We start from the raw sequence: 14,101 nt of genomic DNA, 5'->3' as shown, positions 1-14,101 counted from the left end.
GGTGTTCTGGAATCGCTTACTTACTGCTTTGCGTGGTGAAGGGGAGTGGAGAGAGAAAGTCGGGATGAGAGAGGCGCGAAAAAAAAATAAAGTAAAAATGTTAAAATAGGAAGAAGAATCAGACGCTGAGTTACATATTCGGACAGTACCGGTCAGCTCGAAAAACTTTAGTTGTGCCTTGCCTGTCACCGTCATTCACCTTTCACGCGGCGAAACTTGTCACCTCATTGTAGGAGGATGCACACAATGAAAGACTCTACCAGCGCACATGTTCGCTAGTATTACGGTTTCTAGTATACGTGTACCTTCGGCACCTCGAACAACATACGACGGTTCTGCGGCCCTGCATTGTGTACATACAATAGACTCACTTAAACAAAAACAGAAACAAGGCACCGTGGACCGGTTTGTTGTTGCTTGCACGTTCGAAAAAAAAAGTCGGTCGTGTATCTTCCCCCAGTCAGGGGGCAAAGTGAACGACGCGCCGTATCGCTTCCAGCAAGGGGGGCGGAGCCGTGCACGTGGCCTACCGTACACACAGCCGCAGGAAGCCAGTCGTCACGCCACTTGCCCCATCGTGCCGCCGCCGCATTGCCGTTGCTCCTCGGCTCTCCGCCATGGCTGTTGTTGCTCCGATGGACGCCTCGTACGTGCCCAAGGTACTGCACTCGCTGACCGACGAGGACGAAGCGTGGCGCAAGTATGCCACCAACGACGAGGCTTGCGTCCTGGTCATCTACACCGGAGGCACCATCGGCATGGTCAAAGACAAGGACGGAGGTGGGTGGGTTCGAATCTAGGTGGTGTTGGTTTCGAACAGCCAGCCGCTGTAAACTTGAGTCGACGGCGCGTGAAGCCGCTTTCGCTGCGATTCCGTTCGCGCGTTTGTCAAGCTGCCGCCAATGCTGTTGCGCTGAACAGTTGTGAGTCATCATGTAGTTCAGCGCAAAAAACAGGCAACAGACGTTGTGGTTCACGCGATCTTCATTGGGACAAAAGCAGTTTCCGGATGAGTAGCGCATAAAAAAACTGAGGTAAAAGAAAGACTTAGACAGGGCAAGGGCTAAATTTCAAACCATTTTTATTTAGGAACATACGTGAATATACACAAACTCAAATCGCAAAGATCTCTCACCTCCGTTTGTCTCCGTTTTTTTTTTTTTTGCTACTCATTCGAAGTCCTGCATCTCTATCAACTTGTTCAACTTGCCGCACTGTGGCCATCTCCATGGCGCACTACACCCAATTCTGCTCAATTGTCGGCCCGGAAAGGAAACTGCTTTGATTGCAATCGACTGAGAATATCGGGAGTAATTCACTAAGGGCCTCGTGAGGAGATACGCTTTGGCGTTAGTTAAAGAGACTGTCAATTATTTTTTTCCCATGTACAAGCCTGTAGCACAACAATCTGTTAATGCGATTCACTTCTGCCTCTCGTTTCAGGCATTGTTAGTTGGTTTTTCTTCCTAAATGAGGCAGGATTTTGTAGACTGATCGGCTTTGATTTTCATTGTCCTGTATTACTGCGTGCCTTGTCTCTCAACATACTTGGGTGCAGACCCTGTTAGTCTGTACCCCCGACACCTAAATAACGATTACGTGAACCACGCTGTGGTCTTCGCTCGTGTAGTTAACAATCATTGACGATTGTATATGTGGATACAGCCCTTCAATATACGTCGTTGGCGCAGCCAGTGTGGTTCAACCCCCCCTTACGACAAGCGCAAAATTTACGACAAGCGCAATTTTTCTGATGATGCCTTTATTCATTGTTGGCGACTTCAAGGTACACAGCAAATGGTAACCAGCACTTCCCATTACTTAACAAACGTTGGCAATCATACAAACACTATACGACTTTAGCCGTCATATCTCCAACCCTAGCCACAAACCTTGCGAAGCATTGCTTATTGAATAGGCGTGTACGGAAGTGTCGAAACACGGAGTTGTTGGAAATTAGTTTGTTACTCGCGATATTTCAGCTTCGTTGTTTAGATATTGTTTCATCGTGCACGAGTTTCTATCGCGAAGCACTAATGCACACTGTGTGTAAACACCATAGCATGCATTAAACGTCAGTTACGGCGAACTATGTAGTGTTAACCGGACAATTTTTCATAAGCGTGCCTCTTCAACTTCACTTCTACACTCCGGTTCTCTCACAGGGAGGCGGAGGGGGGGGGGCGGAGGGGCTGTCTTGACGACTCGCAAGAGAGCGAAGTCTTTTCAGTCCACAATGCGTCGTGAGCCACGTGTCGAGTATTGCCGATAACCTCATAACCTCCGTGTAAACTTCCGCTGGCTTGAGGGAACGCTAGCTTTGACAACGTTCTGCGGTAGATTAACAGCCGATAGCTTTATACAGAAATAGCCTTCTGCGTGCAGTTGCTGCTTGCACATTCCGGACGGACTGCTGGTGGGCGTCTGTAGCAATATCCACGTGCGCATTCTGCAAAGGAAAGAAACTGGACATTAAGGCAACGTTTAACGATAGCATTATCCAACGTGAGACGATAGTTTGTGTCATGTAGATATATTTTCCCTGAACTTCTGTCTTGACTGATATCGGGGATCATAAGAACGCTCGACTATCATTTGGCGGGGCTGTCGTAATGAAAGTAATTAACCTCTAGTGCGGGCCAATGTGTTGCTATGACTTTCGGATTGGGCAATCCTCTTGCGATGTTCGCTCACGTATGTTCTTATTGGCGTACTCACTATCCGACTTGCTACTCTATCACCCCCCCCCCCCCTTGGCTACGCCCCTGCCGGTCCATTATGTTGACTTTTAATGAGTCCAGCTGCTCATACCGTTCTCACTTTTTTTTTTCTGTTTCAAGCGCGATCGACATTCTCGAGTCTGGCGTATCTTCTAACCTACCTTTATACATTGCGAGCTCTAGACCTCAGTGATTCGTTGAGTCATGCTCGTCGCTGATTTTAACATCTGAATATAGATTCCTAGGCACTTTCTGGGAATGCAGCTAATTGAGAGAAGGACCTTTATTTGAAAACGGTGGTCTGCCGTATATAAATAGTACCAGCTTATTGATCTGTCAGGTAAACACACGACATTAAAGCGCATTAATTCGCTCGTGCCTCGCAGTTCTCAAGCCAGCGCCGGGAATCCTGGACAAGCGGCTTCGCGAGTTTCCACAGCTTCACGATGCGGAGTACGCCAAGGAGCACTTCGGCGACTGCGAGAAGCCTCCGCTGGTCGTGCCGTGAGTTGCATCTCGTCAAAATGCGAAGTCGTTTAGAGTGAAATGAAGTGCAGTTTTGCCTGACAACGTTGAAGAGAGTGAGACGTGCATATACGGACATGCGAGAAGCAAGGGCGTTACCAGGAGTGGGGCAGCCCCCCCCCCCCCACCCTGAAATTTTAGCCTGCCCTACCCCCTCATTTGCCTCCCCCCGACACACACGCACACCCATGAGCGCCGAAATTGAACCCATGTTAGGCGGTGTGCCCCCCATACCCCCCCCCCCCCCCCCCCCCCGGCAAAAACGATACTGGTGCCGCCCATGACCGAGAAGAGGCGCCGACTTTAGACTGAAGGGTCGCACTGTGGCAGAAAAAGCGCATGGTAGGGAATGCCAGGACTAACAGCCAATCAGGCGCACGAGCGGATCTGCGTGATATCTTTTCTAGACAAGTTCATGGTATCACGCTGCTATTTCTTAAACCGTTACGGCCTCAAGAACGTAAAACTCCCGATTGGTTCTAAGATTGTCTTCAGTGTTGACTATAGGTCGGCAAAAAAGTTGGAGCTCACTAAAAAAATATACTTTGCTCTGAGGGCTCACTCGCCAACATAGTACACAGCCGGACTCACTCAAACTCACGGCTTGACCTGAGTCTGAGTGAGTCGACTCACGAGCCCGAAGCGTAAAATTAGCTTTTTTGATCATGGTGCCAATGATCTTTAGCGCCAATATATCTCACAATCGGTGCTCTACGATACGCCTTTTGCGCTTGTGCCTTCAAATACGTGTGATCAGTGGTTTCAATCCAGCAAGGACATTTTTATGCAATACGCGACTCGCATAAGGTATTTTATCAAGAACTTCATGTGAAAGAGATTGCGGGGGGAGGTCATGACACCCCACCCCCAACTCGTGGCTCTGATCAATAAATATTGAGGTGGCGCATGAAGGCTCGTGCGTTTACATATGTGTGAATAGACTTGAGTATAAGCGTAAGCCGATATGACTGATAGTAATGCTGAAGATGAGTAGATAGGACAGTGGTCGGCAATAAAAGTTGGAGCTAACTCACTCACTCAAGAAATATATTTTGTGGTTAGAACTCACTGACTCGCGGCCCGATCTGAGTGAGTGAGTAGACTCAAGAGTGAGTTTGCCGACCTATGGTGTTGACCGGCACCTAAAATCTCGAATGTTCCCATACGGCTAAGTTTCAAAACGGACGCTTGGTGGACAGCCGGAAAAGTTCATGGGACATGCGCACGTTAGAATTAGCTTTCAGGAATGCTAGATTAATGAACTGATACCCATGTTTCTATTTGGCTCGGCGAAAGTTTGCATTACCGTTCGCAATTCACCTCAACACTCCACTTTTCAATGATAACTATGACTATGGTATATACAATGAATCGCATACACACACACACACATGGTACATACAGTCACATACGCATAAAGTCGCATACACAAGTCATTCACAAACTATGATTTCACCACCCGACACCCGGAGTAGAAAGCCAGGTGACAAACCAGGCTAACCACTCCGGGATTTTCATTAAAAGATTATTATCTCTATCTAACTATGTGCCCCCCCCCCACCCTTTTTTTTAGCTATTATTGTATTTACTTTTGTCTTATTCTACAGTGTGACCGGCGATCCACGACGCGTGATCTACACGATATCTGAGTACGATCCCCTGCTAGACTCTTCCAATGCCACCATGGACGACTGGTTGCAAGTTGCTAAAGACATCAAGGTACGTTTACACTTATTTAAATAAGACAAATTAATCAAGGTGACACAATCACAAATTCGACTAGACTCCTGTAGAATGGGCTGACTACAGAAGGTGCCTTATATTAACAAAAAAGCACTCGCATGTCTGCTATTACTTGGCAATATCTGCACGAAATAAGCATGAAAGCTCTAGCCGTGTATGACTACACTAACTTTATCATGCCTCTCTATCATGAGGTCTTCTTTCTCTCGACCACCTAATGTAACTTGGATGTCTCCATTCTACTCATCATCCGTTACTACCCCTCCATCGTAGAATAAAAGAATTTAATATCCTCCGTTAGGTCTGTATTATTCTTGCAATAGGTTTTGCCGTCCTCTGAGCCTCGAGACATTAGGCATGCTGCCTAGCTGCTTTCACCTGTTTTGAAAACTAGCATCGAAGCAAAATTAGTCTTATACCTTCCTTCGCGTTCCAGTTTCCCATGTGCAGAGAAGCAGGTTATAGAGCACAACCTAAAGCTGGAGCCGGCCATTATGTTTGTGAAATTACCACTATACTACATAAGCGTTGTTCATACTCCAGCGCTCATAGCGGCACAACAGTACTGTTGCATATGCTCCAATTCGTGGGTGTGGGTGACTCATATTTATCAGAAATGCCACGTTTCTGTCCGCGCATTTGCTCCATTCTTTTCTCCACATCCTTACCTAACGTTTTCTTTTTTTTTTTTCTTACCCACAGAAATACTACGACTCCTACCAAGGTTTCATCGTGCTCCACGGCACGGACACTATGGCCTACACATCGTCTGCGCTCTCCTTCCTGCTGGAGAACCTCGGGAAATCAGTCGTCGTCACTGGTTCCCAGGTATACTGCATTAATACTAGGGTCTGTCCGCTAAGTAATGTCAGGTTACATTGTGAAGTGATTTTTTACTTCAGCATGACAGGGCCGGTTGGGATTCGTGGAGGGCTAAGTTCACTTATGCACGCGCGGTAGCTCAGTTGTCTGTGACCATCTGAAGCGTAAGGACAGGCTTTCCCATGAAACTCTTTTTCATTTGCCGTGAAAGTCTTAATACTGCCCTCGTTGGAACAAAGGCGAAAGAATTGGTCGCCAACTTTTGTGCGAAACTCGGCAAGGTCCACAGTGTAACTTATCCTATCATGCTTTAATTAAAATAGTCTTCCAAAAACCATTACAATTACGTAGTGATAAGCGTATTAGAAGCGAGTACTTAGATCATTAGTTAGAGAACTTTCGGAACTGCACGGCACAGCTTGCATACAAAAACCGCATGGTGCGTCAACACTACGATGATTCCATGCCACAATAGCAAGTGCCGCTCCATTTGTTTATATCCTTTCCATGTGCTACAACTCACTCGACAGAAAGGATGCGAAGGGTTTCGCGAAAGCTGAGACCAAATAACAAGAAGTCATAAGTTACATTGAAGGTACTTCAATTCTTTATTTATTGAAAATATCTATACCGGAGCACTTTGCATGAATCCAGGCACGTGCACTACTGTAATCGTTATCCTAATTTCTTTCTACCTATAATACTGAATTTTTCTCGCTTGAAAGAAATCTTCGACTTTCTGAAGGAGCCATTTCCTAGACCGATTCACATCCAATGTTTCCATGCAATGCCATCCCCTACGCTGCATGCTTTTATTGGAGATTCTGTACATCAATTTCCGTGTCTGTTCTCTTTCCGATGTAGATACCAGTGTTTGAACCCCGCAGTGATGGAAGAGATAACCTTCTAAATGCCCTCATCATAGCTGGAAACTACGTCGTGCCAGAAGTAAGCCCCTCGCCTCTCTACCAAAGCTTTGTTTGAGTGCTAAAACTGCGAGTACTAACACTCGCAGTTGCCCGTAACGCTTGAGAGAGTCTGGAACCAGAGACCTACCATTGGTGAACGTAACAAACTCAGCATATTGTATGGACTCGCATGGTAGCTAAAAAAATGTGCAAGGTAATCACGTGTGCATTGCTAGGCAAGAGTCTATCTTCATACTCCACACCAGCAGTAGGGCGTTTTTAGTACGCTGAACAAGCATTTCTTCACCATTGGAAATTAAACGGACGCACTAGCTCTCTGGTCAGTTGCTGGTTTGTGACACGAACCTTTAATCTAATAGAACTTGTTGTTGGGCTAGTTGGTCACTTGTCATATTGAAGATATTCGGCGCAACTTGGCATTCACTCGAAAAACACTCACAATCACACACGCTTCCACTCAAGAACACACCCCACACACAGCGAGCGCTGTGTGTTAGGTGTGTTCTTAACTTGAAGCGTGTGTGAATGTTTTTTCGAGTGAATGCCAAGTTGCACCGAATATCTTCAATACAACCTTTAGTCCTACCTCAGAATTTATCCTATTTTTCGCCAGCTGAAATGGAAAGGTTGTACTCGCTGAGGCTTTGGCAGTGAAATGCTAAGCAATATTATGCCGCCCCTAGCAAATGTGGCAATTTCGCTTCATAAAGCTCTATTTGTGCCAAAACCAGAATGTCACAGGTACGAATGCTTGCAAGGCATATTGTGAATGCGACCACTGCGCACTAGCGATGATAAGTTTTCACTATTCGTATAGATAAAATTAAACAGTGCTACACCTCGCCAGGTATTTTCGTGTATTCTTCTTTGTAATCAGCGCTGTGAATTTTCGTCGTATCGCAATGCACAATGTTCTAAACCAATCTAAAAAGAAAACTGTTCGTCTTGCTTTCGCTTGTCTCCAATAGGTGACACTTATGTTCCACCATCAGCTCTTCCGTGGGAACCGCGTGAGCAAGTTCAGCATTTCTCACCTTGATGCGTTCGCGTCGTTCAACATGGCGCCTCTCATCACCATTGGCATCAACGTTGATAGTGAGTCCTCATTCCAACTTTGTTGAAGCAGTGGAAATGACTAATGATGATGATGAAATAAACCTTTAATTTGCCGAAACAGAACTATTACATTTGCTGCATGGAGGTGAGATACGATATTTTATATGTAGCTTGACGCGACTACTGCATGCAAATCACGTCAAAGCTATTTATTTCCTTCATGTTTTTGGCGTTAACTTTAAAAAATGCCTCGAGTCTAAGAGCCTATGGCGAAGTTACGCAAATTAGTGCAGTCCATTCTACCCATTCTTTTTTTTCTCAGTTACTTGGCGCCTGATTCTCCCTGATCCAAAGGGGGAGGAATTTCGTGCCCCACGACAAGCTGAACCGTGACGTTGGCCTTCTCCGTCTCTTTCCCAGCATCACTGCCGAACTGGTGAGCACCACTGGCTTTCAAAATTCCACTTACTGTATGTAGCTGATTGACTGAAATTGTTCATACATAATCTCGGAACATTATTTTCGAAGTCGCCCCAGTTTTGTCATCTGAAAAATCCCACTGCGACACTGCGACAAATACGTCATTCTGCACACAAAGCCAAGCATCAAGTTCAATCACTCCGGGATTACGGGAATGGAAACATTAAACAAAAAAACTAATGGCAGCTTTGCACTAGTGGTGCCAAGCCTGAAGGAAGTGCGAAGCTGGGCAGCCTTCTTTTTTTCTCCTCGGTTTTCTTTCTTTCCTCCTCTATTTCTTACTTGTTCTCTTTTCCAGTTTCTTGTTTTCTTTCTTTACTTCTATTCTATTTTTCTTTTTATTTCTTTCTCTTTCTATTTCTCGCTTGCTTCCTCTTTTTCAATTGCGCAGAAATATACGCGGAAGTTGTGAAACTATGCACAGTGACATATAAAGAGAAAACGTGCACTGGTCGACATTCATTCCCTCCGTGCCAGCAGCAAACAATATCTTGTTCGTACACTGTGGGTCGTGCATGTTAACAGGGGATTTAAGCAGTGACAACAGCGGTAAGACAGACAACGAAAATTTAATGTCTGACACTTTCACAGCAGCTTCTTGTGCGGGAAGCAGTGGCTAAACGCCCATTACCGCGCCCCGCCAGTCCAGGGAAGAATATTCAGCGGCGGAGATTACGCCTGTTGGCGTCTTGGCTTTCTTTCCTTCTTCCTTTCTTTCTTTTGATTCACACATGCAGCTCGTTTGAGCTCGTGCAAAGCTTCTGTCGCATGAGCCTTACATGTGTTTTTGCCTGCGTTAACATAATCAAGGCGCTCGAAGAACAAGAGGATACACACTTCCATTTGGCGCGAAAGCGCTCGATATGCTACAGTTCGCTATGCTATGTGGTTTTGCCTGCATTACTGTCATTAAGGCGCTCGAAGAACAAGAGAAAGGAGACCTTTATGGCGCGAGCGCGCGCTCAGATGACTATGCTATGTGGTTTTGCCTGCGTTAAGCAAAGACACGACGGCGGCATACGATCACAGCCTACGACAACCCGGCTCTCTAAAGTTATCCGCTCTTAAAATTGGGAGGACTTAGCTTTGCCATCAAGAGTAGCACGCGACTGTCGCTCCATTGCAAATGCCTATTATAAAATTCGGTAGAGGCTGAAAAAAGGCTGCGCACATTCATCTCGCAACGAAGATATAGAGGCACAGGGCACGATCTCTTTTTGACTCTGCGGACAGTGCTAAGAAGCAGTACAGCAAATCGCGGTGTTCATCAGGCCATATCCTGCTATGTTCGCCCAGGTCGAGGCCTTCCTGAAACCTCCCGTTGAAGGAGTCGTGCTTCAGACCTACGGAGCTGGCAACGCGCCCACGGCCCGCAAGGACATCATGGAAGCTCTCCGAAGCGCTACTGAACGCGGAGTCCTTGTCGTCAACTGCTCCCAGTGCCTGCACGGAGCGGTGGATCCCGCCTACGAGACGGGAAATGTGAGTCGGCTGCCTCCAGCTTCCGTGTACGGCACTTGGCAACCGTTGGTCCGAGTTATTTACTTATTTATCTTGCAATTACAAAGTACATGAGTGAACAAACTGGACAACACAAAAGACTAGGCCTGAGTGTTTCCTGACAGAGTATGAATAAAACTAAACCAACGATACCAGCTCACCCAAGCATGACCTGTTACTCTACACCTTGGGATGAGATCCTATAACTAGTTGGCAGGGAGTCAAAGGAAGGTAGAGCCGGTGTCCTGAAAATGATTATAGATGCACAATCTTCGATACCATGCGGTTCACGTTCATCGTCAGCTGACGTGGCTCGCAGTGTTGTTCCTTGCCTTGAGAGGAGGAGACAACACGGAGTATAGAAGCGTGTCTATACAAAAGAACGATTTCATTTGCGGCAGCGGAAGGTCGTGCGATATGCCTTGCACTAACCTCGTATATGACATTTGTTTGTCTTGTACTACTTGACTGGTTACCGGTGTCTTTATGGTGTTCCGTAATTTCACACACTACAGGAACTGGTCCAGGTGGGAGTCATTCCCGGTGGCGACATGACTCCTGAGGCAGCGCTGACGAAGCTGGCTTACGTTCTCTCCAAGAGCGAGTGGACTCTGGACGAAAAGAAAAAGGTAACTACAGAGTTATATTCATGTACACAATAAGTTCATGTAAAAAAACAAGAAACGCTCAAGGACGTTTCCCTTCAATGCAGAATGAAGCCGGAAATGCAAGAAAAAGGGTAAAACGATGTCTGCACCATAGGCGTAGGCAGGCGGCTGCAAAAGGGGCACTTGCCCCCCCCCCCCCCCCCCTCCCTTTCCCAAAGCCAAATCGGCGCTCCCTACGCCGCGGTGCAACGTGCATTTGCACCACCACCACCCCCCTTCCCAAGACAATATCCTGCCGACGCCTATGGTCTGCACTCTGAATATGAGCAGAAAAAGTTAGGCCGAGAATCCATACATGATACATTGTCATCCGATTTATCGTTTTTATACTTCACCTCGAGAAAAAAAGTGCATATCGACTGTTAATGCCAGTTTCACGTCTGTGAAACCTGAGTCAACAGCAGAGCTGCCAAGCAAGCGCCTCTAACTGGCGAACGCAGATGGAGTTTCTTCATCTTCTTCTTTCTGTCATCTTTATCTCTTTCTACACTCTATACGTGCTAACCGAAAAATGATTTCATGCACCTATACAGTCAGGATTACATTAGCCTTGAGGGCGAAAATTCTAAACTTTACTATCGGTGCACACAATCGCATTTATCGGTTACCACGTTTCGAGAGTATATTCTCTCTCGTCCTAACTCTCGCACCACTCCTCCTCGCGTCCCATTCGCGGGCTAAACTATAATGTACAAGGGCAATGTTATGCCATTCTTAACCATCTCCCCCTCCTTTCCTTCCTCCTCACTTCCTTTTCTCGTCCCATTGCTATACTATACTATGCATGGCTAGGCTATGCTAGGAACTCCTTCACTCTTTTTTTTTTTCCTCTTTCCCCACCCCCTGTGTAGAGTAGCAGGCTAGAGCATACTATCGCTCAGGCCGACCTCTCTGCCTTTCTATAAATAAACCTCTCTCTCTCTCCTTGGCACATAGCCGCTTTATGTGGCTCATACCTGCAGACTTCGACGGCAGGCTCAAGCTTGAACAGTTGCGCTGTTAAAAAGTAATAATAATAATGTTCCTCTGCGCTCTGCCGTCATGCATATGCGCAACAGTCTTTAACAGGCATTGATATGTGGAAACGGAAGTTGTAACGCTATTTTCTACTTTTTCAGAAGCTACAAGAGAATCTGCGTGGCGAGCTTACAACCGGACCAAGTGACGCGGGCTGGGCGGATCAGTACAAGACGCTCAACCTGATGGGACCATGGAAGGCTCTGTTCATTCGCTGATGCTAGTTTCCTGTAATAATTCAGTAACTTTAACCGGTATAGTGAATTCTGTGTTCAGTTTGTCGTGCATGTTTCCCCTCGTGCAACGTATTGTGAAAATATCTCTCGAGTTTCTTCACAATAAACAAATGTTTTTATGCACTTTTTGTGGCTTCTCACAAGTAGCAAAGAGAATGTGTTTCTCTCTCTCTTTCTTTTTTCTGGGACAGGGCTTTGTTCTACAAGAGGTTCTTTATGTTCGTGTGTGCGTTGTATGTGTGCGTGTATATATACGCCACTGTACAGGGGCCCTCAAGAATTTTTGCCACCATCGAAAGTGCGGCCGCCGCGGCAGGGATTCGACGCCATGACCTTGGTTTTCTAGACTATATATAGACTGAATTGACAGCCTGGCTAGTTGGTCTTGTCGTCTCGAATTGACTTGTACCAGGCAAAATACAACTCGGACGGCAAAGAAGCACACACGCGCAGCGCTGTTCATGTCTCTCCCTCCCTCCCTTTCAGCAAGGAGGAGTTTACAATGTTGTACACGCGCACAAAGCTGAACTTCGTTATACTACAACTGAAAATATTTTCCCCCCGCGTCGGCCGGACTTTTAATAATTAAAAGTTTATTCACTCACTCATATGAATCCATCTCGCCAGCTGCTATAAGTAGCCGCTGCCAATGTGATCGGCGGGCAGCCATCTAGAATTAAATTCAGAATGAGACAATGTCCGGCTATTCCAAAAAAATTTGTAGGTATCGTTCAGCATAGTAATGCGCTGTTTAGTGTGCACCCGTCATTTTAACATCGCGAGATTTCACGGATTTGTGACATCGCGTAAGAAGCACGCGATTTTAAGACGCATAAAAAAATTGTTTGGCGAAGAACCAATGACCAAAAATATGCCGTCTTGAAAATTCTCTTTTTTTTTCTGTAGTCGTGCATGAGTGTTCATTACGCAATGGATCATTTTGGGGTCATTGGTTGCATAGCGTTACGAGCAGGTGCTGTGTGCGTGACCCAGAAAATTTCGACCAATCCTAAACAGCTAACGACCAATGCAGAAGGAAACAATGCGTGGTAGTTTAACGTTATAATCACCCACATTTCTTTTCCAATAAAATTTGCGCTTACACCGTTTGCATAGGCGTATTTTCTTGGTGGGGCCGGAGTGCCTTCTAAGCAAAGTAAAAAACAGCGGAATACAACGAAGACAAGAAAGACCAAACAGGACGAACGCTGGTCCTGTTTCGTCTTGTCTTCGTTGTATTGCGCTGTTTTCAACTATGAAGTTGCAAACAGCGCAAGCGAGTGTTCACACATAGCCGATGTCTTTGGCATAGCATTTGCGCTTGCTTTATCAGACTGAAAAAATTTTAATTACTGTTATCCGCAATACCTTATCTATCTCGCTTGAGAGCCACTGTGCATGTCGTAAACATTGTTGGAAGGCAACGCATTGTCCGCCAAACCAAACGAAGCGCAGTCTAATCCGAGTGCCTAAACGGAAGTGTTTAGGAGTTTAGGCCGACAGGAACGAAACACAAAGTTCAGGGACCATGACTAGGCTGGATATTCCGCTAAAGGAAGTTAATAAGGTCTACCACGAAGGTGTAAGTGTGTCCGAACAGAGCATATGATGGGGCACATTTTTAGCATTTGCGAGTTATTTTTATTCACGAAAATTTATTTAGACGGTTAGTGCATGCAGGAAGAAAATACGTTTCAAGGCAAGCATTTCTGTCAGCCAAATCAAGCCAAGACCACGCCATTCCGAGCAAAGCAAAGCCAGCAGTTGGCGTCTGGTCTGGACCAGACCACAAAACAATCTTCAGCTTTATTTTGTCAACCAGTGGACCAGACCGCGCTTTTCTTGAAGCTCCTTTCTTGACGATGACTTCTGGCGATCGTGAATGGCAAGATTTCCTTGTTGCTCCGTGAATGGGTCCTGATTAGGGAGGTTATATCTGGGCATAGAGCCCAGCTGTACAGTGATACGTTATTTAATTAAGACACGGTGGAGGATCATACGCATGAAAAGTTCGAAATGTGAAACCCATTTTCGGCTGTCCTGACATATGAGGTTATCGATATTAACAGTATAGATAAACTGTGTAGTTGTGAACTGAAGCAGCATAAGAAGAGGTGCTTTCTGTTGCACAGACTCTCAAAAACATTGATTGTGTGCTTGATAGGCTTCAAACTCCGAAGCCCACTTTACTTCAAGCTTATCTCATAAACGGATTTAGATTGTGGTGACATTAGCTTGACAATAGCATTAGGTCTTACACCACACCCGTATTTACATGTATTCGGTACATTTCTCTGCAATGCATCTGTGCATGTCTGGTATATCTTTTCTTGTACTTGAATTTTTGCGAGCTCAAAGGGGGAAAAAAGGGGGGGGGGGTCAAGTCACGCGATGTGCTTCACTTG

At 45.9% G+C, this 14,101-nt stretch overlaps 2 protein-coding genes across 2 annotated transcripts in view; both read left to right on the top strand.

Moving 5' to 3' along the window:
- Window positions 1-543: 543 nt before the first annotated feature.
- On the top strand, window positions 544-11,824 carry LOC119393428 (L-asparaginase-like). Its single transcript, XM_037660439.1, is given in 11 exon segments — window positions 544-780; window positions 3,107-3,224; window positions 4,853-4,964; window positions 5,691-5,816; window positions 6,675-6,758; window positions 7,708-7,834; window positions 8,118-8,167; window positions 8,169-8,231; window positions 9,572-9,757; window positions 10,291-10,404; window positions 11,562-11,824. Coding segments are annotated over 11 exon segments (1,260 nt in total). The 5' UTR covers window positions 544-617; the 3' UTR covers window positions 11,679-11,824.
- A 1,367-nt stretch (window positions 11,825-13,191) lies between these two features.
- LOC119393427 (vacuolar protein sorting-associated protein 26C) overlaps window positions 13,192-14,101 on the top strand; it is a 32,137-nt gene continuing 31,227 nt past the window's right edge. The window contains exon 1 of the mRNA XM_049416245.1: window positions 13,192-13,278. Coding sequence (XP_049272202.1) covers window positions 13,225-13,278 — 54 coding nt within the window. The 5' untranslated portion in view covers window positions 13,192-13,224. The remainder of the gene's footprint in view (window positions 13,279-14,101) is intronic.

The sequence above is a fragment of the Rhipicephalus sanguineus genome, chromosome 5 (genome assembly GCF_013339695.2).
Source record: "Rhipicephalus sanguineus isolate Rsan-2018 chromosome 5, BIME_Rsan_1.4, whole genome shotgun sequence".
NCBI lineage: Eukaryota > Metazoa > Arthropoda > Arachnida > Ixodida > Ixodidae > Rhipicephalus > Rhipicephalus sanguineus.
Note: the sequence above shows the minus strand (reverse complement) of the source record. Positions and strands in the feature narration are given on the sequence as shown.